This window comes from Chiloscyllium punctatum, chromosome 4 (assembly GCF_047496795.1).
Source record: "Chiloscyllium punctatum isolate Juve2018m chromosome 4, sChiPun1.3, whole genome shotgun sequence".
NCBI classification, from domain to species: domain Eukaryota; kingdom Metazoa; phylum Chordata; class Chondrichthyes; order Orectolobiformes; family Hemiscylliidae; genus Chiloscyllium; species Chiloscyllium punctatum.
Genome location: NC_092742.1, coordinates 6,392,544 through 6,417,593, shown reverse-complemented (window position 1 = coordinate 6,417,593; position 25,050 = coordinate 6,392,544). Strand labels below are relative to the sequence as shown.

The following is a 25,050-nucleotide window of genomic DNA, read 5'->3' as shown; positions in this document are numbered from 1 at the left end:
AGACCGCTTTGCCCCAGAGCTGCATCCATCCAGGCAAGTGGGAAGTATTCCATTATACCCTTAAAGTTGGTAATCTTGAGGAGATGAAAAGGTCAGAAAGTCAATCAGGGTCACAAAGATGATTATCGGATGGAAGCTAAGATTGGTGCATAGCCACACTCAGGCTGACTTCTCTGCATGGGCATATCGAAGCTTGCTGGTGAAACTGTGACCATTCTGGGATGAGGGAGTGGGTGGAGTGTACTGAGGGCAAGAAGAACACATTGCAAAAATCAAACAACATAAAAACAGGACTCCCAATTAGTGTTGCTGCATACATACTGAACATTTTATTAAAAATGTAATTTTAAAAACTCTGCCAGTCTCTAAACAGATCAATTCACAAGTGACTTCGTGTACTGCTACTGTAAGGCAAGATCCAGTGAAATCAGCTGGTTACAACCTGCAAACATTCTGACTCCTTAAATTAGCAATATTGCCGTTTGATTGTCCAAAATTAGCAATGAAGGGGGCAGCACACAGCATCCAAGAGATCAAGAGAGAGGCAGAGATGGCTTATGAAGAGGGAGGGGGGCACAGAGAACTAGTTAAAGAACTGCCTGGGAAGCAGTTGCTGCTTTACTCTTGGATCAAGTGCTTCGATCCCATGGCTCCTCTCATTATCAAAGGACAGGTCTGACCCACTCTGTGAGGATTAGGGGCAGGGGAGACTCTGCAGACGAGAATCTCCAGGAAAGCAGTCCTGGCTCTGGGACATTAGAGTCAGATTACTACTCAGCACCAGCCACTGCTCAATCCTGCAGGATAAATAAGGCAAGAGAATACATAATGAAAAGTATAACCCCGTGTAGAACCAAGGATCAGAGAGACCTTGGTTTGCATGAACACCTGCCCCTTATGGTGGCAGGACAGGTCGATAAAGTGGTTAAGATGGCATATGGGGATTCTTTGCCTTTTTTAGTCAAGGCATAGAGTTGAACAGCAGGGAAGTTACGCCGGAACTGCATAAAACTTTGGTTAGGCCACAGCTAGAGTATTGTGTGCAGTTCTGGAGTCTACCTTAAAGGAGGGATATGTTAGCACCGGAGAGGGGACAGAGGATATTTACCAGGCTATTGCCTCGGCTGGAAAGTTTCACTTATGAAAGACAGATTGGAGCAGAGGAGACTGAGGGGCACATGGTTGAGACGTTTCCCTTTGATGGGAGGATTAACAAGTGGATACAGACATTTAAGGTAAGGAATAGAAGATTTAGAGGGAAAGAGAGGCAACGCTTTTTCACCCAGAGGGTGGTGGGAATCTGGAATTCACTGTCAGTAAGGCTGGTAGATGGAAAAACTCTCATAACTTTGACATCGTATTTAAATGTGCACTCGTGATGTCAAGGCATACAACGCAATGGGCCACGTGCTGGAAAACGGGATTAGACAGTTAACCATTTTGACCAGAGCAGACTCAATGGGCCGAAGGCCTGTTTTCCATGTTTTAGAGATCTAGTTCCCTGTCTGCTTTTTTCTTTAATTACAGACAATCTGTGTCTGCTTCTGGAAGTAGTTCTTAGTTACCCTGTCAGAAACGTAAGGGGTAATTTGGAACACAGCATTCAAATCTTGTCTTAACCATCTCTACTTCAAAAGAGAACAATTCTGCCTCCTCCAGTTTATGTTTAGATACAGGTCCAGATGTAAAAGCAAAGTGCTGTGGATGCTAGAGATCTGAAACAACCACAGGGAATGCTGGAGAAACTCAGCAGATCAGCAGCATCTGCAGAGAGAACAATGTGGAGCTAATGCTGAGTCAAGTATGATTTTTCCTTAAAAGGACCTTAAAGGAGTCATACCTGACTCAAAATGTTTACTGTTTCTCTCTTCACAGATGCTGCCAGACCTGCTGAATTCCTCCAGCATTCTATTTTAATATTAGGTAAAGGTGTGTCTCTGTCAGTTGTTAGTCCCAGTGCTTTTGCACAACAAAAACCTATTCCTGATTGTGAACAAGTGTTCTTAAACAGAGTAATGAAATTAGACCATCATTCTGAGATGGAAAAAGTGGACATTATTTTAAAAATACATTGCATTCCTACAGCCATGTGCAAATTGTCAATTGCCATTACAATGGAGAAAGCACCATCCAGGTCTTGGTTCCCAAATATCACATAATAATCAATGAGATATACTTGATAAATCTGAGCATTATATTATGGAATTAAAGTCAACAGTGTCAGTTCCTCCTCTGTGTGTCAGCAATACTATGTCCTACCATCCCACGGGATCCCAGTCCTGAGACATATGATCTCATTTTGAGTTCATAATGCTGACAGTCGGAGCAAAGGACATTTCTGAAGTATGATACCAGACTTTGAAACATTAACTCTGTTTCTCTCTTTGCTGCCAGACCTGCTGAGTTTCTCCAACATCCTCTGCATGATGGTTTCTTGTAGGGACGTGATTTGGGATTACTACCACCAGTCGTGACATTCTGGCAAGGGGTGCGATGAATGTTGGGCCTTGCTGGGATCAGTTCTCTGGTGAATAGTGCCAGGGAGGACAACACCAGAGAAGATAAAGAAGGCGAGGAGGTGGGATAGATCATCCCACTGAAAACAAACTCTAGGCAGGTTTATGGCAGGTCCAGTGGAATACTTTAGGAGAATAGGGGTAATCACTCACAGCTTCTTGGTGTGGCTGGTTAGATGGTGCATAGTGAGGTCCTTCTTCAATTTGAACTTGTCCCCACACAAGGTGCAGGTGTGAAGGTGGACGTCAGTATGACGTTCCAGCAGCTCCCCATCCTCAAACACCTGGAAGCAGACCTCACAGATGACCTCTCGGCCCACCAGATGAGACACCATGTGGCGCAGGTGGTCATGCTTGCGGTAGCTGCCCTGGCCACACCTGGGGCAGACGTAACGGGCATCTCCCCGGTGCATGTCCAAATGCAGTCGGAGCAGGCGTTCCCGCAGGAACTCCTTGCCGCAGATCTGGCAGGCAAACTCCTTCTCCTTGGTGTGGGTGGTGAAGTGCTCTCGCAGGTGGCACCGCTGGTAAAAGGCCTTGCCGCAGAGGTTACACACATGCTTCCGCCGGTCCACCCTCTCGGACGGGGTTTCGCGGGGCGCCTGGCCAAACATGCAGCGGGAAATGTGCTCCACCCACAGCTTCTCCTGGTCGAAGGCCCGGGCGCACTGCGAGCACTGGAAGTGGCGGCCGACGTGGCGGTACATGTGCTCCTGCAGCTGGTACCGCTGTTTGAAGCTGCCCCCGCACACCTGGCAGGTGAACCTGGCCAGCTGAGGGCCCGGCGGCGAGTCTCCCGGGGGTGCCGGGGTTGATGGGGGAACGGGCTGCCCGCTGCTGGCCTGCCAGGGGTACAGGGCGTCGTGGCCGCCCAGGCAGCGCTCAGCGTGCTCCTGCAAGCGGCCACCCTTCACCAGGAGGCGGCCACACTTGCCGCATGCGCACACGCTGTCCACGTGGTGGGCCACATAATGGCCGGCGCGCTCACTCTCAGGCAGTGCCACTCCGCAGAGCTCACAGGCTGGCCCCAGCGGGCTGCCTCGTCCCTCTTGCGGCTCCAGCTTCAAGGTGCGCCCTTCCTCCTCCTCCTCTTCCTCCTCATCGTCGTCCTCCTCCTCGTCCTCTTCCGCGGCCCAGTTGGGGTGACCCTCCGACGGCCGGTGCCCCCTGCCGCCGCGGAGTCCGCCGGCCCCCTCGAAGGCCAGCGCCTTCTCCTCGTCGTCGTCCGAGGCGAGCTCGCCGTCGTCCGCCACCTGCACCACGGTGATATCGTGCAGGTCGACGGCCGCCGTGTCGTCGGGCTCCGTCTTCACCGGCGGGCGGCCGCTCCCCGTGCCGTTCTCCTCAGGCGACGCCAATGGCGGCTCCGCAGAGCCGGGCCGCCCGCTGGGTCCCGCCTTAACGGGTTCACCCTCGCGCTCCGGCCCCTCAGGGGGCGCAGGCGCACGCCGGCTGTTGCAGGTCAGCGCATGCTCATTGAGCAGCTTCTCGCAACTGAAGACGAAGCCGCAGCAGTCGCACGTGTAGCACTTGCCGAAGCGGGGGTGAAGCCTGCCCTTTAGGCCCGGGCGACCCTGCTTCCGGGCCGGGGCCTCCATGGTGGTGGTGGTGGTGATGGTGGCGGCGGGGGACGGCAGCGGCGGCGCAACTGTGGGGGCAGCGCTGAGGCCGTTAACCTCGGGGCTCGGTTCCCGCCGCCTCCTCTTGACCAGCTCCCCCGGCCGCTCCTCGTACATCCGTACCCCGAACATCATGGCGCCTTTCGGCTGGGCCACAGCCACTGGGGGGGACGGGGCGGCCTTGCCGTCGTTCTGCTGCAGTTCGTCCAGGCTCTTGGGCACGTAGTAGAGCTGCAGGAAGGTCATGGCGGATCGCAGCTCCTCAAAGTCCGAGGGGACCCCGACCAGCTTCCCCAGGTACATGATCTGCAGGATGAGGTCGAAGCACTCGGCGCTGATGTTGACATTACTGAGGCTCAGGTTCCCCGTCAGCTGCTGGCTGATGAACATCATTCGGAAGTAGGAGCTGCAGGCAGTCAGCACGGCACGGTGAGCTCGGAAGTAGATGTCATTAATGATGATGCAGCAGTCACACAGGAATCCCCACTCCCTCTGGTTGTTCAGCTGCTGGAGAACGTACTCACTGTGACTCAGCCTTGGCATCCTGGACCACCCGCCAGTCAGCCCAGTCCCTGCAAGGAAGCAGAAAGTTGGACTAGTGCTACAAATTAATTGGAGAATCACTGCCATTCAGCCCACCCATTCCACACTGGCCCTTTCAAAGAGCCACGCAGATACACACATTCCAAACCCAACCTCCAACGAACAAGACAAATAATTGAAAAAAAAGGACAATTTTTTTCATAACTTCCTCACAAAGACTATAACATTGTGACACCAGCCCCAGAGTCTGCAACCTGCCACTTAGGATCTCCGTTGTCCCTCCTTGGCCACCATTTCTAAACTAGGTAACATTCACATGAGAAAGGTCAATGTGCATTCAAATTAAAGTCATCAGTTATACTATAAGACAGCCCAATCGCTGATTTCACGTTATTTACACTCTTAAGGTTTATGAAAATGCAAATTCAGAGCATGCTATTCCACTCCATTGCTCTCTATCATTCTATAAGATTATGACTTCTGAATGTAACCCCAACTCCACATGCTCATCTACCCTCGCAATAACCATGAACTTACTTGTCAATCTATCCACCTCAGCCTTAAAAATATTCAAGGACACTGTATCCACCACCTTTTCAGAGGGAGAATTCCACAGACCCTTAGTGAGGAAAAAAATCATCTCAAATGTGTTTTAAATGGGCAACCCTGATTTGTAAACAATGATCTCCTAATTCTCAAATCTGCCACAAGAGGATTCCTCTCCACACCCACCTGGTCAAGTCCCCTCCAGATCTTTATGACGTTTCAATCAAGTTACCTTTTGCTCTTTTAAAATGTGGCAAATACAAGCATAGCCTCTCCAACTTTTCCTCAAATGACATTCCAGTTGTTATTCTAATAAATCTTTTTCAACTGTTTAAAGAAGGTGACCAGTATTTTGCACAGTATTCCAGATATGGTCTCAACAGTGCCCTGTATAACTGAAACATAACCTCTCTTTTTGTATTTAATTCCCCTCAAATGATAACATAGAACATAGAACAATACAGCACAGAACAGGCCCCTCGGCCCACGATGATGTGCCGAACTTCTATCCTAGATTAAGCACCCATCCATGTACCTATCCAAATGCCGTTTAAAGGTCGCCAATGAATCTGACTCTACCACTCCCACGGGCAGCGCATTCCATGCCCCCACCACTCTCTGGGTAAAGAACCCATCCCTGACATCTCCCCTATACCTTCCACCCTTCACCTTAAATTTATGTCCCCTTGTAACACTCTGTTGTACCCGGGGAAAAAGTTTCTGACTGTCTACTCTATCTATTCCTCTGATCATCTTATAAACCTCGATCAAGTCACCCCTCATCCTTCACCGTTCCAACGAGAAAAGGCCGAGAACTCTCAAACTATCCTCGTACGACCTACTCTCCATTCCAGGCAACATCCTGGTAAATCTTCTCTGCACCCTCTCCAAAGCTTCCACATCTTTCCTAAAGTGAGGCGACCAGAACTGCACACAGTACTCCAAATGTGGCCTAACCAAAGTCCTGTACAGCTGCAACATCACTTCACGACTCTTGAATTCAATCCCTCTGCTAATGAACGATAATACTCCATAGGCCTTCTTACAAACTCTATCCACCTGAGTGGCAACCTTCAAAGATCTATGTACATAGACCCCAAGATCCCTCTGTTCCTCCACCTGACCAAGAACCCTACCATTAACCCTGTATTCCGCATTCTTATTTGTTCTTCCAAAATGGACAACCTCACACTTGGCAGGGTTGAACTCCATCTGCCACTCCTCAGCCCAGCTCTGCATCATATCTAAGTCCCTCTGCAGCCGACAACAGCACTCGTCACTGTCCACAACTCCACCTATCTTTGTATCATCTGCAAATTTACTGACCCACCCTTCGACTCCCTCATCTAAGTCATTAATAAAAATTACAAACAGCAGAGGACCCAGAACTGATCCCTGCGGAACTCCACTTGTAACTGGGCTCCATGCTGAATATTTACCATCTACCACCACTCTCTGACTTCGACCGGTTAGCCAGTTTTCTATCCAATTGGCCAAATTTCCCTCTATCCCATGCCTCCTGACTTTCCGCATAAGCCTACCATGGGGAACCTTATCAAATGCCTTACTAAAATCCATGTACACTACATCCACTGCTCTACCCTCATCCACATGCTTGGTCACCTCCTCGAAGAATTCAATAAGACTTGTAAGGCAAGACCTACCCTTCACAAATCCGTGCTGGCTGTCCCTAATCAAGCAGTGTCTTTCCAGATACTCGTAAATCCTATCCCTCAGTACCCTTTCCATTACTTTGCCTACCACAGAAGTAAGACTAACTGGCCTGTAATTCCCGGGGTTATCCCTATTCCCTTTTTTGAACAGGGGCACAAAATTCGCTACTCTCCAGTCCCCTGGTACCACCCCCGTTGCCAGTGAAGACGAGAAGATCATTGCCAACGGTACTGCAATTTCCTCTCTTGCTTCCCACATAATCCTAGGATATATCCCGTCAGGCCCGGGGGACTTGTCTATCCTCAAGTTGTTCAAAATGTCCAACACATCTTCCTTCCTAACAGGTATCTCTTCTAGCTTATCAGTCCGTTTCACACTCTCCTCTTCAACAATACGGTCCCTCTCGTTCGTAAATACTGAAGAGAAGTACTTGTTCAAGACCTCTCCTATCTCTTCCAACTCAATACACAGTCTCCCACCACTGTCCTTGATCGGACCTACCCTTGTTCTCGTCATTCTCAGGTTTCTCACATACGCATAGAATGCCTTGGGGTTATCCTTGATCCTATCCGCCAAGGATTTTTCATGCCCTCTTAGCTGTCCTAATCCCTTTATTCAGGTCCCTTCTGGCTATCCTGTATCCCTCCACTGCTCTGTCTGAACCTTGTTTCCTCAACCTTATGTAAGCCTCCTTCTTCCTCTTTACTAGACATTCAACCTCCCTCATCAACCAAGGCTCCCTCACACGACCATTTCTTTCCTGCCTGATCGGTACATACATATCAAGGACACGTCGTATCTGCTCCTTGAAAAAGTTCCACATTTCCACCACATCCTTCCCTGACAGCCTATGCTCCCAACGTATGCTCCTCAAATCCTGTCTTACAGCATCGTAATTTCCCTTCCCCCAATTGTAAAAACTTCCTTGTTGTGCGCACCTATCTCTCTCCATAACCAAGGTGAAAGTCACAGAATTGTGGTCACCATCACCAAAATGTTCACCCACTAACAAGCCCACCACTTGTCCCGGTTCATTACCGAGTACCAAATCCAATATGGCCTCCCCTCTGGTTGGACAATCTACATACTGCGTTAGAAAAGCTTCCTGGACACACTGCACAAACACCGCCCCATCCAATCTACTTGATCTAAAGAGCTTCCAATCAATATTTGGGAAGTTGAAGTCGCCCATGACTACGACCCTGTGGCTTTTGCACCTTTCCAAAATCTGTTTCCCAATCTGTTTCTCCACATCTCTGCTGCTATTGGGGGGCCTATAATAAACACCCAACAAGGTGACTGCACCTTTCCTATTTCTGACTTCAGCCCATACTACCTCCAGAGGCAGAACCCCCTCAAACTTCCTTTCTGCAGCTGTTATACCATTTCTAATTAGCAATGCCACCCCCCCTCCTTTTTTACCACCCTCCCTAATCTTACTGAAACATCTGTAACCAGGAACCTCCAACAGCCATTCCTGTCCCTCATCTATCCATGTTTCCGTGATGGCCACAACATCGTAGTCCCAGGTAACATGTTGTTCACTTTCCTAATTGCCTGCTGTACGTACATACTAACTGATTATGATTCATATTACTTTCTGCCTCTCAGAATTCTGAACTTTTTCACCATTTAGATGACTGTATATGCTTAGGCTGTCTTCTTCTTCCAAAATGGACAATTGCAATATTTTCTGATGTTATAGTCTATTCACCATTTTTTTTGTCCACTTAATTCATTTTTGATTGTAGTATGGCTTTTCAGTTCCAAAGAAAAGTCATATTTGACTCAAGATATTAAGTTTCTCTCTCCATGATTGCTGCCAGACCTGCTGAGTTTCTCCAACACGGTTTTATTTCAGATGACAAGACCATCAGAAATAGGAACGGACCATTTGCGCCCCCCCCCCCCCCCCCCCGAGTCAGCTCCACCATTCTATAGGATCCGTCATTCCTCACGTCCACTTTCCTGCCCTTTCCCTGTAACCGTCGATTCCCCAGTGATCAGAAAATCTATCCAAGTCTCAATTATATGCAAGAATGCTGCCCCCCCCCCCAAGCTCTTTGTGGCAAGGAGTTGCAAAGATTCTCAACCCACCGATAAGAAATTCCATATGTCTTAATTTGGCATCTCTATTCTGACACTACACCCCGAAGCCCTCCTCTCTCACTTGGGCAAACATCCTCTCAACATTTACTCCATCAAGCCCTTTAAGAATCCTATGTGTTACAATGAGATTGCCTCTCATTCTTCTAAATTCCAGTGAGTAGAGTCCCAGCCTGTTTCAACTTTGCTCAAAAGACAGTCCCCATTCATTTTCAAATAAAAACTAAAAATTGGTGACTCATATTAATTCGGAGGTGTGGGGATCAAGGTAATGTTATTTTGCATATGAAAAGCAAAAAAAATGCTTGTGTTCTTATAATCATCTTGTAATAAATAGACTTTAAGGAAACTTTTGTCAGCAAAGGCTTATTGAAAGTAAACACTAAGTCGAGATGTGTGAAGTTAAGGCAATTGTTGGGACTTTCATTATTCCTGAGAATGATATATCACCTCAACAACTGTATTGTAGAAATATGGTTGTGATTATAAAATGCCTGTGGAATTCTGTCACAAAAAGTGGTTGAGGCTAAAACATTGAATGTTTTCAAGGAGTTAGTTAAAAATCTCAACACCAGGTTATAGTCCAACAAGTTTATTTGGAAGCACTAGCTGTCTGAGCGCTGGTCCTTAAGATGATTGTGGAGAATAAGATGGTGCTCATAGAATTTATAGCCAAAGGAGTCCAGTGTCATGGAGGTGCGATACAATAAACAATTTCAGATCAAATCTTTCATCTTTTAGAATGGGATATGTTGGTCTCTGTTGGTCTATGTAGATCCCAGAACTTATTCAAGGATTTAGTTATAGTTCTGACGGATCAAAGGATATGGGGTGAAAGTAGAACAAACAACTGAGTTGGATGATCATCCATGATCATATTGAATGGTTCCAAGGGCCGAATGGTTTGAAAAAAAAAGAATAGGCCAAAGGCAATATCCATAATAGTGATGTAACTACTACTCAGATTTATGTACAGCATATTGCATTTTCTATTTGTTTAATTAATTATTTAAACAAATAAAGTGCAGGTATTCGGCCATTTATTCCCAGAAAAGTTTATAGGGATGGGGGTGACCAGATCAGCCATGATCTTCCTGAATGACAGAACAGGGCCGAGTGGCCTACTCCTGACCCATCTGCATTTAGAACCCCACAGCTTTCTTAACAGAACCACCAGAATTCCAGTGTCCCCTCCATACTAGCTTCTGACAATGCAGTGTTCCCTCAAGAAAATGGATTATGGTTTATTATCTGTGATGTTTGTTTGGGTATGTAGGTGACTAAAAGCTCTGTTGGTTGGAGAGCTGGTTTGCAATGCAGAGTGATGCCAACTGTATGGGTTCAGTTCCCACACTAGCTGAGGTTATTATGAAGGACTCTGCTTCTCAATCTCTCCCTTTGCCTTCAGCATGCTGACCCTCAGGTTAAACAGGCACCAGTCACCCCTCTCCAACGAGAGAGAGGGGCACAACGGTCCTCTGGGATTATGGTGGCTTTATGCAAGTATCTGTGAAAGCTGATTTGCATCCACAGGATCTAATGCCAACAAAACAGGATACTGGAGATAGTAGAGTTTTAGATGAGTTGCTGGTTCAGGATTTGCTCAGTTTGTGTTTACTCTCAGCCTCTGATATGCCCTTTGCCATGGAAGGACACTCTGGGATGTTCGTGCTGGATTGGGGTCACCTCTGTCTCAGAATTGTTGGAGACATGGTCTTCACCAGACAAACCGAAGTAGGGAGCAGGAATCCAGGCTGATATTTTCCCTGACTAATGCAAGTGAGCTGAACTCTTAGTAGCCAGTTTCACCCCTATAACTTAACGTATTCTAACTCAGTGTCCTCTGAGCTCTACCTCCTGTGTCCCAGACTGAAGGGAGGGGCTCATCTGAGATCAGAGTCCCACTAGCAACAACACTCGTACTAAATCGACACAAGTGACAGTCACAGGAAGACAGGAAACATCCTTCAAAGTTTCCATTTTCGCACATCTGGTTAAACCCAGCATGGTGGGCGGCACGGTGGCACAGTAGTTAGCACTGCTGCCTCACAGCACCAGAGACCCGGGTTCAATTCCCGCCTCAGGGACTGACTGTGTGGAATTTGCACGTTCTCCCCATGTCTGCGTGGGTTTCCTCCGGGTGCTCCGGTTTCCTCCCACAGTCCAAAGATGTGCAGGTCAGGTGAATTGGCCATACTAAATTACCCGTAATGTTAGGTAAGGGGTAATTGTAGGGGTATGGGTGGGTTGCGCTTCGGCGGGTCAGTGTGGACTTGTTGGGCCGAAGGGCCTGTTTCCACACTGTAAGTAATCTAATCTAAAAGACAACATGGGGTGTAAAACATTCTGATGTTGTGCCAATGTGAACAATTTCAATCAATACCAGTATCAAACCACAGCTGTTAATGATGCCTTCATACAGGACAAGACCAAGTCTAGGATATGTAGACCAGTCAGCTTAATACACGAGTAGGAAAGATGATGGAATCCTCTCATGAACAGAACAGAAAAATATCCCAAAACTAAAAAACGTCTAAACAGCCAGCGAGGATTCCAAAGTAGTAGTTCACATTTGACCACTCAACTTTTATAGAGTCATAGAGCTGTACTGCATGGAAACAGACCCTTCGGTCCAACCCGTCCATGCTGACCAGATATCCCAACCCAATCTAGTCCCACCTGCCAGCACCCGGCCCATATCCCTCCAAACCCTTCCTATTCATATATCCATCCAAATGCCTCTTAAATGTTGCAAATGTACCAGCCTCCACCACATCCTCTGGCAGCTCATTCCATACACGTACCACCCTCTCTGAGAAAAAGTTGCCCCTTAGGTCTCTTTTACATCTTTTCCCTCACATCCTAAACCTATGCCTCTAATTCTGGACTCCCCGACCCCACGGAAAAAAGACTTTGCCTATTTATCCTATTCATGCCCCTCAATTTTGTAAACCTCTATAAGGTCACCCCTCAGCCTCCGATGGCCCAGGAAAAGCAGCCCCAGCCTGTTCAGCCTCTCCCTATAGCTCAGATCCTCTTTCACAGGATGTGGGCATCACTGGCTGGGTCAGCATTTATTGTCCATCCCTAACTGACGGCTCTCTAGGCTATTTCAGGGGGCAGCCAGGAGTCAGCCACATTGCTGTGGGTCTAGAGTCAGATGTAGGACAGAGTAGGGAAGGACAGCAGATTTCCTTCCCTAAAAAGATATAAGTGAACCAGATATACTTTTAAATGGCAATTCATGATGGTTTCATGGTCATTGTTACTGAGAACAGCTTTCAATTAGATTTTAATACCCGAATTCAAATTGCACCAACTCCCATGGTGGGATTTGCAACCATGCATTAGCCTAGGCCTCTGCATTACTAGTTTTCCAAAATTGTATATATTCTTGAAATGATGCATCCAAAAATAGCAATAATATACATTAGTAGATATCATTCTGGAGTGTACACAAGGTGATTTTTAATAGACCACCGATTAGTGAACAGGCTATCCTATATTCGGTGTTATTCAATGAGGGGGATTAATAAATCATCTTTTTGTAAGGCCCTTTAGGGAAGAGTGACTGTAACATGGTGGAATTCTTCACTGGGTATAAAATTAAGCGGTCCATTTGAAGCTAGGGTCCTAAATCTAGCCCAAGGAAATTAGGAAGGCATGAAGCATGAGTTGGCTGTGATGGATTGAGTAAGTCCATTAAAGAGCATAACAATAGAAAGGCAATAGTTAATATTTAAACAGTGAAAGCATGCATTGCAACAGTTATATGATCTATTCTGGTACAAAAAATATAACAGGAAACGATTAATTACGAAATTAAGGATAGTCTTAGATCCAAAGAAGTTATAAAAGGTTTCTAAAAGTGGAGGAGGTTACTACAGACTGGTTGGAGTTGGTGGGTGGGTGGAGTTTGGCTGGCAACATGTAGCTGACTGACTGAAGTGGAATGGTATCCATTTGTCAGTGACAAAGCCCTTCTGACTATCAAACACTACGTGATTGGCTCCCAAGTAGCTGAATAGTTTGGGGCTGTGAATGTTCAGTCAGAAGGCATTGGACCTCTGCAGACAAAGGAAGGTGCTCTCCCTTCTCTGTTGTCAAAACCAAAAAAAAAGACACCTCAAGCCTGAAGCAAGCTTATTTATTTCCCTTTATCAGTTGCTGTAAGCTGTGGCTTTTAACCAATACGTCAGAGCCTTTGTAAGTGGGCACCAGTCTCTCTCTGCATCCTACAAGTGAAAATAGGTGGAGAAGGAAAGTCAAGGAGCAGCATGTCCTGACAAGCCAAAAGGATCATCTCAAATGAACCCTGTGGACAATGACCAGTGAACTGCTTTCTCAGTCCTTCCCTCCACGCATAACACAAATGTTTGTTTTACCCTCAGTGTGTGTGGGGAGGTGGGAGTTTCAGAAGGAGGTTGAGAGTTTTAATTCATAGTTATACATTGAATTTAAATGTCATTCACCTGTAAGCTAGAATCTATTTATTTGTAATTAACAGTAATTCCTGTTAAGTAAAGGTAAAGTCACTATAGTTCCACGATGTCCACATTGACCCTCCAAAGAACATCCCACCTAGACCAGACACTCCTACCCTATCCCTGTAGCTCTGCATTTCCCATGGCTAATCCACCTAGCCCGCACTTCCCTGGACACTGTCACCTCAAGAGAGCGCGAGAGTGAGATGGTTTAATTTGAGAATCACCATGCCTTAGGTGAGGGGAGAGGTTGACAAAGAGGGTCCTTCATGTAATAGATCCCATCACTTATCACAAACCAGCCATCCAGCCAACTGAGCTAACCGACAGTAGGTTCTATTATAATGGATGTGATAACAAGAAACTTAAGAAATACCAATGGAGTACAAAGTAAAATGGGCTTTACAAAATGGAGATTATATTTGTAACCTACTGGAGCTTTGAGGACACATTAGTTGAATAGATAAGGAACAACTGGATTTTAATATAATTAAACTCTGTAGTTCTGGCGGCACCTGTGGGAAGAAAGCAGAGTCACTGGATTTGAAATGTTAACTCTGCTTTCTTCCCACAGACCTGCTGAGTTTCACCAGCATTTTCTAGATTTACATAGCACTTTTGGTAAATCATAAACAAGAGGTTATTATCAAACCACAAAGAACTGGAGGTAATATACAGTCGTGGATAGATAAATAGTTAGCAGGCAGGACATAGGAGGAATATATGATCTTTTTAAGAGCAGAAGGGTACTGCAGCCATTTACAATAGAGGTCAATATTTTGGATGAGGAAATCAAATGCGCTCTTTCAAAGTTTGCTAAGCATAAATTAAGTTGAGAGTTGTCAGGAAGAAGCAACGAACCTACAAAAGAAGCTTAGACCATTTGATAGGAGCGTAGGAGCAGGAGTTAGCTATTCAGCCCATTGATCCTGCCCCAATATGATCATAATTGATTGAATACTTCAATGCCTTTTACTCTCCATATCCCCATATTACCAGTACATAACTGGTAATCAGAAATTAATCAAAACTCTACTTTAAATATACTCCAAAACTAAACTTCCACAGCCCTCTGTAGAACAGAATTCCAAAGATTCATAACCCTCTGAGTAAAGGCAATTCTCACCTCGGACCAAAGCACTTCCCCCTTATTTTTAAATTGTGCCCCTAATTCTAGACTCTCCAACCCGGGGAAACACCATACCTGCATCTAATCTGTCTATCCCTTTCAGTATTTTGTAGGTTTCAATAAAATTATTTTTCATTCTATAGAAAATGCCCAGTTTGTCCAATCTCTCTCCAGAGGAATGTCCCGCCATCCCAGGAGCAAGTCCAGTGAACCTGTATTGCACTCTCCCCCCGTGGTGATAACATCTTTCCCAAGATAAGGAAATCAAAACTGCACACAATGCTCCAAGTGTGGTCTAATCAAGCTTCTATACAATTGAAGCAAGACTTCATTACTCTTGTACTCAAATCCTCTTGTGATAAAGGCTAACATTCCATTAGCCTTCTGAATAACTTGCTAAACCTGCATGTTGGTCTTCAGTGAATTATCGACAAGGTCACCCAGGTCTTTTTGAACATCTACACTTTCTTTTAAAAGGAAAATGCTCTGAACATCATCCCCTACCAAAGTGGGTAACCATACATTTTTGCCCACATGATATTGCAACTCTTATGTTCTTGCTTACTCACTAAGCTTCTAGAAATCCTCCTGAAATCACATTCCCATTTAGTTTGGTATCATCCACAAATTTGGAAGTAATGCATTTGGTCCCCACCTTCAAATCCTTGTGAACAACTGGGGCCCAGGTACTAATCCCTACGGTCCAGTTCTGAGGAAAGGTCACTGGACCTGAAACGTTAACTCTGATTTCTCTCCACAAATACTGCCAGACCTGCTGAGCTTTTCCAGCAATTTTGGTGTTTGTTTCTGATTTACAACATCCGCAGTTCTTTCGGATTTTACTAATCCTTGTGGTACATCACTTGTGTCACAGCCTCTCAGTGAGAATGACCCATTTATTGTTGTTGTCTTTTTTCCTGTTATTCCAATCATTAATCCATGCACATACAATACCTACCCCCAATGCTCTAATTTTTCTAACTTGGCTCTACAGAGGATGTCATCAAAAGCCTTCTGAAAAATCTAAGTATACTACGACCATCGAATCTCCTTTATCAAATTTGTTAGTAGTACCTTCAACCACCAAAAGTGGCGATAGAATGTTGCGTTTTGGACCAATGATGTGCCAGAAGTATTGGTACTGGATCCACTGCTTTATATGAATGATTTGGATGTGAACATAAGAGGTATAGTTAGTAAGCCTGCAGATGACACCAAAATGGGTGGTGTAGTGGACAGTAAAGATGATATGAGGAATGTTTGAGGACTTTGGGACTATATTCAACCGAGATGAGAAGGATGAGGGGGAATCTGATTGAAACTTCCAGAATACTGAACAGCCTGGACAGAGTGGATGTTGGAAAGATCTTTCCATTGGCAGGAGAGACTTTAAGACCGTGCTATCCCCCTCAAAATGGACACCCTGCAGTTTGTGTATCGACCAGACAGTTCAACAGATGATGCCATTTCCACCACCCTCCATCTGAACTTTAACAACCTGGAGAACCTACATCAGATTAGACTTCAGTTTTGCATTTAGATTAGATTAGATTAGATTACTTTAGATTAGATTAGATTACTTACAGTGTGGAAACAGGCCCTTCGGCCCAACAAGTCCACACCGCCCCGCCGAAGCGTAACCCACCCATACCCCTACATCTACATTTACTCCTTACCTAACACTAGGGGCAATTTAGCATGGCCAATTCACCTGGCCTGCACATCTTTGGACTGTGGTAGGAAACCGGAGCACCCGGAGGAAACCCACGCAGACACGGGGAGAACGTGCAAACTCCACACAGTCAGTCACCTGAGGCGGGAATAGAACCCGGGTCTCAGGCGCTGTGAGGCAGCAGTGCTAACCACTGTGCCACCGTGCCGCCCACAATCGTTCCTCAGCACCTGATTGGAAAGCGGAGTCTGCTGGGCCTAAATAATCCCCTTGGTAACTGGATCCTAGACTTGGTGACTGGGAGACCCTCAGTCAGTCTGGATGGGGAACAGCATCTCCAACACCATCATAGTGAGCACAGATGGGCCCCTTAGGGCTGTGCTCAGTCCACTGCTGTTCACCCTGATGACAGATGACTGTGCAGCAATGCACAGGTTGAATCACATCATCAAGTTAGTGTCATAGAGATGTACAGCACGGAAACAGACCTTGCGGTCCAACTCATCCATCTCGACAAGATATCCCAATGTAATCTAGTCCCATTTGCTGGCACTTGGATCACATCCCTCCAAACCCTTCCTATTCATAAACCCATCCAGATGCCTTTTAAATAATGCAACTGTACCAGCCTCCACCACTTCCTCAGACAGCTCATTCCATATATGCACCAACCTTTGCATGAAAAGTTGCCCCTTAGGTCATTTTTATATTTTTCCCCTCTCAGCCTAAACCTATGCCCTCTAGTTCTGCACTCCCCCACCCCAGGGAAAAGATTTTGTCTATTTATCCCGATATGCCCTATCCATATCCAAAATATTTTCTAAACCTCTAAGAGGGAACTCCATAACCTTTGATGCTCCAGAGAAACAGCCCCAGCCTGTTCAGCCTCTCCTTATAGCTCAGATCCTCCAACCCTGGCAACACACTTGTAAATTTTTCTGAACCCTTTCAAGTTTCATAACATCTTTGCGATAGCAAGGAGACCAGAATTGCATGCAATATTCCAAAAGTAGCCTAACCAATGTTTTGTACAGCTGCGACATGACCTCCCAATTCCTGTACTCAATACTCTGACCAATAAAAGGAAAGCATAGCAAAAGCCTTCTTCACTATCCTATCTATCTGCGACTCTACTTTCAAAGAGCTATGAACCTGCTCTCCAAGGTCTCTTTGTTCAGCAACACTCCCTAGGACCTTCCCATTAAGTGTTTAAGTCCTACTAAGATTTGCTTTCCCAAAATGTAGCACCTCGCATTTATCTATATTAAATTCCATCTGCCACTCCTCAGCCCATTGGCCCATTTGATCAAGATCCCATTGTAATCTTATAGGAGAAAGTGAGGACTGTAGATGCTGGAGATCAGAGCTGAAAATGTGTCGCTGGAAAAGCTCAGCAGGTCAGGCAGCATCCAAGGAGCAGGAGAATTAACATTTCGGGCATGAGCCCTTCTTCATTCATGCCCGAAATGTCGATTCTCCTGTTCCTTGGATGCTGCCTGACCTGCTGAGCTTTTCCAGCGACACATTTTCAGATCCCACTGTAATCTGTCCACTACACCTCCAATTTTGGTATCATCTGCCAACTTAATAACTTTACCTCCTATGTTCATATCCAAAATATTTAAATAAAATGACAAAAAATAGTGGACCCAGCACCGATCCTTGCGGCATTCCACTGGTCTCAGGCCTCTAGTCTGAAAAACAATCCTCCACCACAACCCTGTCTTCTACCGTCGAGCCAGTTCTGTCTCCAAATAGCTCGGTCTCCCTGTATTCCACGAGATCTAACCTTGCTAATCAGTTTCCCATGGGGAACCTTGTCGAACCCCTTACTGAAGTTCATATGGATCACATCTACTGCTCTGCCCTCATCAATCCTCTTTGTTACTTGTTCAAAAAACTCAATCAAGTTTGAGAGACATGATTTCCCACGCAGAAAGCCATGTTGACTATCCTTAATCAGTCCTTGCCTTTCCAAATACATGTGCATCTTGTCCCTCAGGATTCCCTCCAACAACTTGCCCACCACCAACATCAGGCTCACCGGTCTACAGTTCCCTGGCTTGTCCTTACCACTTTTCTTAAATAATGGTACGTTAGCCAACCTCCAGTCTTCTGGCACCTCATCTGATGATACAGGTATCTCAGCAAGAGGCCCAGCAATCACTTCTCTAGCTTCCCACAGATTTCTAGGGTACACCTGATCAGGTCCTGGGGATTTATCCACCTTTCTGCACTTCAAGACATCCAGTGCTTCCTCCTCTGTAATATGGACATTTTTCAAGATGTCACCATCTATTTCTCACATTCTGTATCTTCCATGTCCTTCTCCACAGTAAACACTGATGCAAAATACTTGTTTAATTTCTTCCCCATCACCTGCAACTCCATACAAAGGCTGCCTTGATTTTTGAGGGTTCCTATTAGCTGCAGTGGCTCACAGACTGGTGCAGAGCCAATGACCTGTCTCTGAATGTGGACAAAACAAAAGAGGTGGTTGTTCACTTCAGGAGGGCATGGATTGACCACACTCCACTGGATATAGATGGTTCCCCTGTGGAGATCATGAAGAGCACCAGATTTCTTGGTGTATACCTGGCAGAGAATCTCACCTGGACACAACACAAGCTCCATAGCCAAATAAGCCCAGCAGCATCTCTATTTTTTGTGCAGGTTGAGGAAAGCCCACCCCCAGCCCTCCATCCTCACCACATTCTACAGAGGGTTCATTGAGAGTACCCTGAGCTCTACATCACTGCTTGGTTTGGGAATTGCACCGTCTTGGATTGTTAAGGCCCTACAATGGATAGTGAGGACAGCACAAACTACACACTTGTACACGGCATAAAGTGCATAAGAAGTGCAAAACATTCAAGTTACAGTGTAATTGAAGAATGATAAATAATAGGCATTATTCTAGCAGCAATTCAAAGGCGTGCAAAGATTTCAGATGGGAAAGAGTCTGATCATACTGTGTTAAGGAGCCTGATGGCTTGGGGGGGGGGGGGGGGGGGGGAGAAATTGTTGCACCGTCTGGCCGGGAGAGACCGAATGCTCCAGTATCTTCTGCTAGATGGTAGGAGGGAGAAGAGTTTGAGTGAGGGGTGTGTGGGATCTTCCACAATGCTGTTAGCCTTTCGGATGTAGCGTGTGGTGTAAATGCCTGTAATGGAGGGAAGAGAGACCCTTGAGTGATCGCAGGATGATGTTGAGTCTTCTTCAAATTTTTGTTTGCAAAGTCTGACATGGTCTCAACCCTTCCTGTTTCTCTTCAACAGCCGCACAACTCTCCATGATCCCTGCACTCCCTCCTCGCCTCAATGGCCTCCCAATTTTAATCAACCCACCATAGCTGGTAACACCTTCAGCTACCTGCGTCTGGAATTCCCAGATTCAAAATCCTGATCTACACGTCTGTCTCCACCTTTAAAAAGCTCCTTAAAACCTACTTTGACCAAGCGTCTTGTGTGGTACAATATTAAATTCTGTCTGATCATGCTCTGGTGATGTGCCATGGGAGTGTTTCACTATGTTAAAGATACCTTAGTAATGCAAATTTTGTCACAAAGGCACACCTTTTAACATGTCAACTTCTTGCTTACAACTAGGCGGGGACATGCTCTGGCTAAGGACAGCAGTTTCAGCCCTTTAGGGAAGGAAACAAGTTGGGTCTTTAGAACAATCATAGAACATAGAACATAGAAGAATACAGCGCAGTACAGGCCCTTCGGCCCTCGATGTTGCGCCGATCAAAGCCCACCTAACCTACACTAACCCACTATCCTCCATATACCTATCCAATGCCCGCTTAATTACCCATAAAGAGGGAGAGTCCACTACTGCTACTGGCAGGGCATTCCATGAACTTACGACTCGCTGAGTGAAGAACCTACCCCTAACATCAGTCCTATATCTACCCCCCCTTAATTTAAAGCTATGCCCCCTTGTAATCGCTGACTCCATACGTGGAAAAAGGTTCTCACTGTCAACCCTATCTAACCCCCTAATCATCTTGTACACCTCTATCAAGTCACCCCTAAACCTTCTTTTCTCCAATGAAAACAACCCCAAGTGCCTCAGCCTTTCCTCATAGGATCTTCCTACCATACCAGGCAACATCCTGGTAAACTTCCTCTGCACCCGTTCCAGTGCCTCCACATCCTTCCTATAGTATGGCGACCAAAACTGCACACAATATTCCAGATGCGGCCGCACCAGAGTCTTATACAACTGCAGCATGACCTCAGGACTCCGGAACTCAATTCCTCTACCAATAAAAGCCAGTACGCCATATGCCTTCTTCACTGCACTATTTACCTGGGTGGCAACTTTCAGAGATCTGTGTACATGGACACCAAGATCCCTCTGCTCTTCCACACTACCAAGTAGTCTACCATTAGCCCAGTAATCCATCTTTTTATTACTCTTACCAAAGTGAATCACCTCACACTTAGCTACATTGAACTCCATTTGCCACCTTTCTGCCCAGCTCTGCAGCTTCTCTATATCCCGCTGTAACCTGCCATATCCTTCCTCACTGTCTACAACTCCTCCGACTTTCGTATCATCCGCAAACTTGCTCACCCAACCTTCTAACCCTTCCTCCAGGTCATTTATAAAAATGACAAACAGCAATGGTCCCAAAACAGATCCTTGCAGAACACCGCTAGTGACGGCACTCCAAGATGAACCTTTGCCATCAACTACTACCCTCTGTCTTCTTCCAGCCAGCCAATTCCTAATCCAAACCTCCAACTCACCCTCAATGCCATATCTCTGTATTTTCTGCAGTAGCCTACCATGGGGGACCTTATCAAACGCCTTACTAAAATCCATATATACCACATCTACCGCTTTCTCCTCATCTACCTCCTTAGTCACCTTCTCAAAGAATTCAATAAGGTTTGTGAGGCACGACCTGCCCTTCACAAAACCATGCTGACTATCCTTGATCACATTATTCTTATCCAGATGTGCATAAATCCTATCCCTTACAATTCTCTCTAAGACTTTGCCCACAGCAGAAGTGAGACTCACTGGCCTATAGTTACTAGGATTATCCCTACTCCCCTTCAATAGCTTCATAAATTCAAACTTGCCGAAAAGGAGACATTTTGTCAAGGCCCTTCAGCTTCCATTCATCAGGACTATTTCTAAGAATACCAGTTCAAAAGGGAAAAGTTACTTTTATAATGGGGGGAGGGGGGGGGGGGTGTATGCTTGGTAAGTGAACTCTGATTGGTAGAGAGAATGCTCCAATTATTGATGACAGCTTGGTTGTTAGCTGTCAGTCAATTAATTGGTACATTCTCCATGGTAACCCCACTATCAACACTCTTCTCAGTAGCCAGATTCTGTGAAGGTGAAGGGTTTGCAGAAACACACATCCTTTTTCTTAACTGTGGATTCCCCTCACCCCTTCTCTCCCACAACAACGATCGGGTCCCACACTAAAATAAAAGTTGCAGATACTAGAAATCAGCAACAAAAACAGAAAGTGTTGGAGAAATTCAGGTCTGGCAGCATTGTGGAGAGAAAGCAGAATTAACGTTTTGGGTCCAGTGACCCTTCTTCAGAATTGACCCCCCTGATCCTCACTCACTACCCACCAGTCTTCCCATCCAGAGGATCATCAGTTGTCATTTCTGTTTCCTCCAATGGGATACCACCACCGGACACATACGTCCCCCACCCAGTGGAGTGCATTATTTCCCCCTCCAACTCTATTTTGGTTTAATCCCTGCCCTCCCCCTCACTGTTTGATCACACAGCATTGCCCTTTTGTGAAGGGCAGTGCTTGTCACCGGCCACTCGGGTGTTTTCCTATCTTCCTGGTGGTGAGAATTGAATAAAGATTCGTGCACCTTGTGTCTCTCACTGTGTCTCACACCTACACACACACCATGGGTGCTGGGGAAAAATAAGCACTACTGCAGTTAGGCTGTAGTGTGGGGGTTAAAAAAGAAAAAAAATAAGAAAAAAAGACTTCCCCCAGCCCCCACCATGTCAGCGTCCTGTGAGGTCTGTTCCCTCTGGGACACCCTGCTCCACTCCTTCACTTCCAGAATGTCCCCACACCTCCATGGCACCATCCCATGTAATAGGTAGTGTAACACCTACCCATTTATCTCCTCCCTATCCAGACACACCTTCCGGGCAAAGCAGCAATTCACCTGCACGTCACTCAATCTAGTCTGTTGTATCACTGCGCACAATGTGGTCTGCTCTGGAAAATGCAGATTTGGTGGCCACTTCACAAAACGCCTATGTTCTGCCTGTTAAAAATGCCCCTGAGCTTCCAGTTACCTGCCACTTCAACACGCCACCGTGTTCCCATGCCAGCATTTGTCAGAGGGTCTGCTGCAGTGTCTCAGGGAGCCTCAGCACAAACTTGAAGAACATCTTGAGAATCCACTTTGGGGATCCTGCAGCCTTTAGGACTCAGCATCAAGTTCATTAACTTTAGAACCTGAATCCAGCGTTCCATTTTTTTGAAAATCCATCCCCACACCCAGTTCTGTAATGACGTTGTGCTGAAAGCAACCAGTCACTTGTTCTATCCTATTCTTAACTCTTATCTTTTATTCAGTTTTTCTTTTCTCCTGGAACGCTACCCATTATCTCCATGATTAACAACCCTTCCATATATCCCCTGCCTTCGTCTTCAGCATAAATGCCACTTTTTCCTAGTTGCTAACAGTCACGATGAGGTACGCTGGACTGGAGGCATTATCTCTTCCCACAGATGTTGCCAGATCTGCAGAGTTTCGCCAACAATTTCTGTTTTTGTATAAATGTTTTCCTTGAATTGGAGTTGGTACTAGCAAATTGTCTTGAGGAGTCAAGATGAAATGCATTGACAACAACATTCTTATTTTATCAGCCAATAAAGTCATAAATTGTGTTTGTGACCATGCACCATAAATGTTTCATGCTGAGATTATGTTCCCGGACTAGGACCCCTCCCAGTTGCAATGCTCCTGCCCAGGGCTATAACGTACATCTCTCTCCTGCTCTCATTCCCCTTGACTCAGGCTCAGTTACAGCTCTCCCTTCCTGGTTGCAATGCCATAGACTCTGGGCTCGGTTACAGCTGTGCCTCCGGTTGGATTACTACAGGCTCGGTTAAAGCTCTCTCCCCAGCTGCAGTGCTGTAGTCCCCGCGCTCGGTTGCAATTCCCCAGACCCTGGGCTTAGCTGCAGCTCTGCCTCCCTTTGCAATGCCCCGGGCTCGGTTACAGCTCCCTCCCCGGTTTGCAATGCCCCGGGCTCGGTTACAGCTCCCTCCCCGGTTTGCAATGCCCTAGACCCCGGGCTCGGTTACAGCTCCCTCCCCGGTTTGCAATGCCCCGGGCTCGGTTACAGCTCCCTCCCCGGTTTGCAATACCCTAGACCCGGGTTCGGTTACAGCTCCCTCCCCGGTTTGCAATGCCCTAGACCCCGGGCTCGGTTACAGCTCCCTCCCCGGTTTGCAATGCCCCGGGCTCGGTTACAGCTCCCTCCCCGGTTTGCAATACCCTAGACCCCGGGTTCGGTTACAGCTCCCTCCCCGGTTTGCAATGCCCCGGGCTCGGTTACAGCTCCCTCCCCGGTTTGCAATGCCCCGGGCTCGGTTACAGCTCCCTCCCCGGTTTGCAATGCCCCGGGCTCGGTTACAGCTCCCTCCCCGGTTTGCAATGCCCCAGACCCCGGGCTCGGTTACAGCTCCCTCCCCGGTTTGCAATGTCCCAGACCCCGGGCTCGGTTACAGCTCCCTCCCCGGTTTGCAATGTCCCTTTCTTACCCTGTGCTGCTGCTGGAAACCGGCCTCGATGCCGCTTTGGCTCGGGACAGGGCCTCAATCAAATTCACAGGAAATGAGCAGCTTAATCTCCTCCTCAAAATGGAAATGTCCTGTCCCAACCCTGCAGTGCTGCTACCACCTCCCTCCAATCTCAGAGATATCCAGCACATGAAGAAGCCATTCAGCCCGTTGCCCTATGTGCTAGCTCTTCATTGGTGCTATCCATTAAACACACACCCCGATCGCTTCTACTCCGGACCCCTGTCGTTTTTCAACTATTCACCCAATTGTCTATTGATTGTCAGCTCCCAACTGTCTTTATTCCTTTTGCTTTTGCATTTGACACATTGACGTAGTTCCTCCTTCAGGGACAGTGTCGGAACAACAATTGTTTACAATTTACACAGATGATTTAGAGCTGGGGACCAAGTGTAGTGGGTCAAAGTTCGCAGATGACACTAAAATGAAGAGCAGAGCAATGTGTTCAGAGGACACTGAAAATCTGCAGAGGGGTATAAACAAATTAAGTGAGTGGTCAAGGGTCTGGCATGTGGACTACAATGTTGCTAAATGAGAGGTCATCCATTTTGAAATAAACTATTATCAAAATGGTGGAACATTGCAGCATGCTGCTGTGTAGAGGGACCTGGGTGTCCTTGCGCATGAATCACAAAACATTGGTTTGCAGGTGCAGCAGGTAATTAAGAAGGCAAATGGAATATTGTTCTTCATTGCTAGAGGGATGGCATTTAAAAACAGGGAGGTTTTTGAGGAGAGGTTGAGTAGACGGGGATTATATTCATTGTAGCCAACCTGCTGGACATACAGAACAGACAACAGGACATTGAACCTGTCAACAAAGACCGCATACTCAAATACTGGACCTGTGCCTCACAACACACTTCACATTCAACAACCAAATATATGAACAAATCAACGGCACCCCCATGGGCTCACCCATCTCTGGACTCATAGCAG

The 25,050-nt window shown here is 46.4% G+C and overlaps 1 protein-coding gene across 1 annotated transcript; it reads right to left on the bottom strand.

Moving 5' to 3' along the window:
• Nucleotides 1-300: 300 nt before the first annotated feature.
• Nucleotides 301-24,268, bottom strand: zbtb1 (zinc finger and BTB domain containing 1). The gene is made up of 2 exons (XM_072568019.1): nucleotides 24,073-24,268; nucleotides 301-4,707 (listed from the first exon to the last, which is right to left on the bottom strand). The coding sequence occupies exon 2, from the start codon at nucleotides 4,676-4,678 to the stop codon at nucleotides 2,666-2,668; it is 2,013 nt and encodes a 670-aa protein (XP_072424120.1). The 5' UTR covers nucleotides 4,679-4,707; nucleotides 24,073-24,268; the 3' UTR covers nucleotides 301-2,665.
• Between the last annotated feature and the right edge of the window lie 782 nt (nucleotides 24,269-25,050).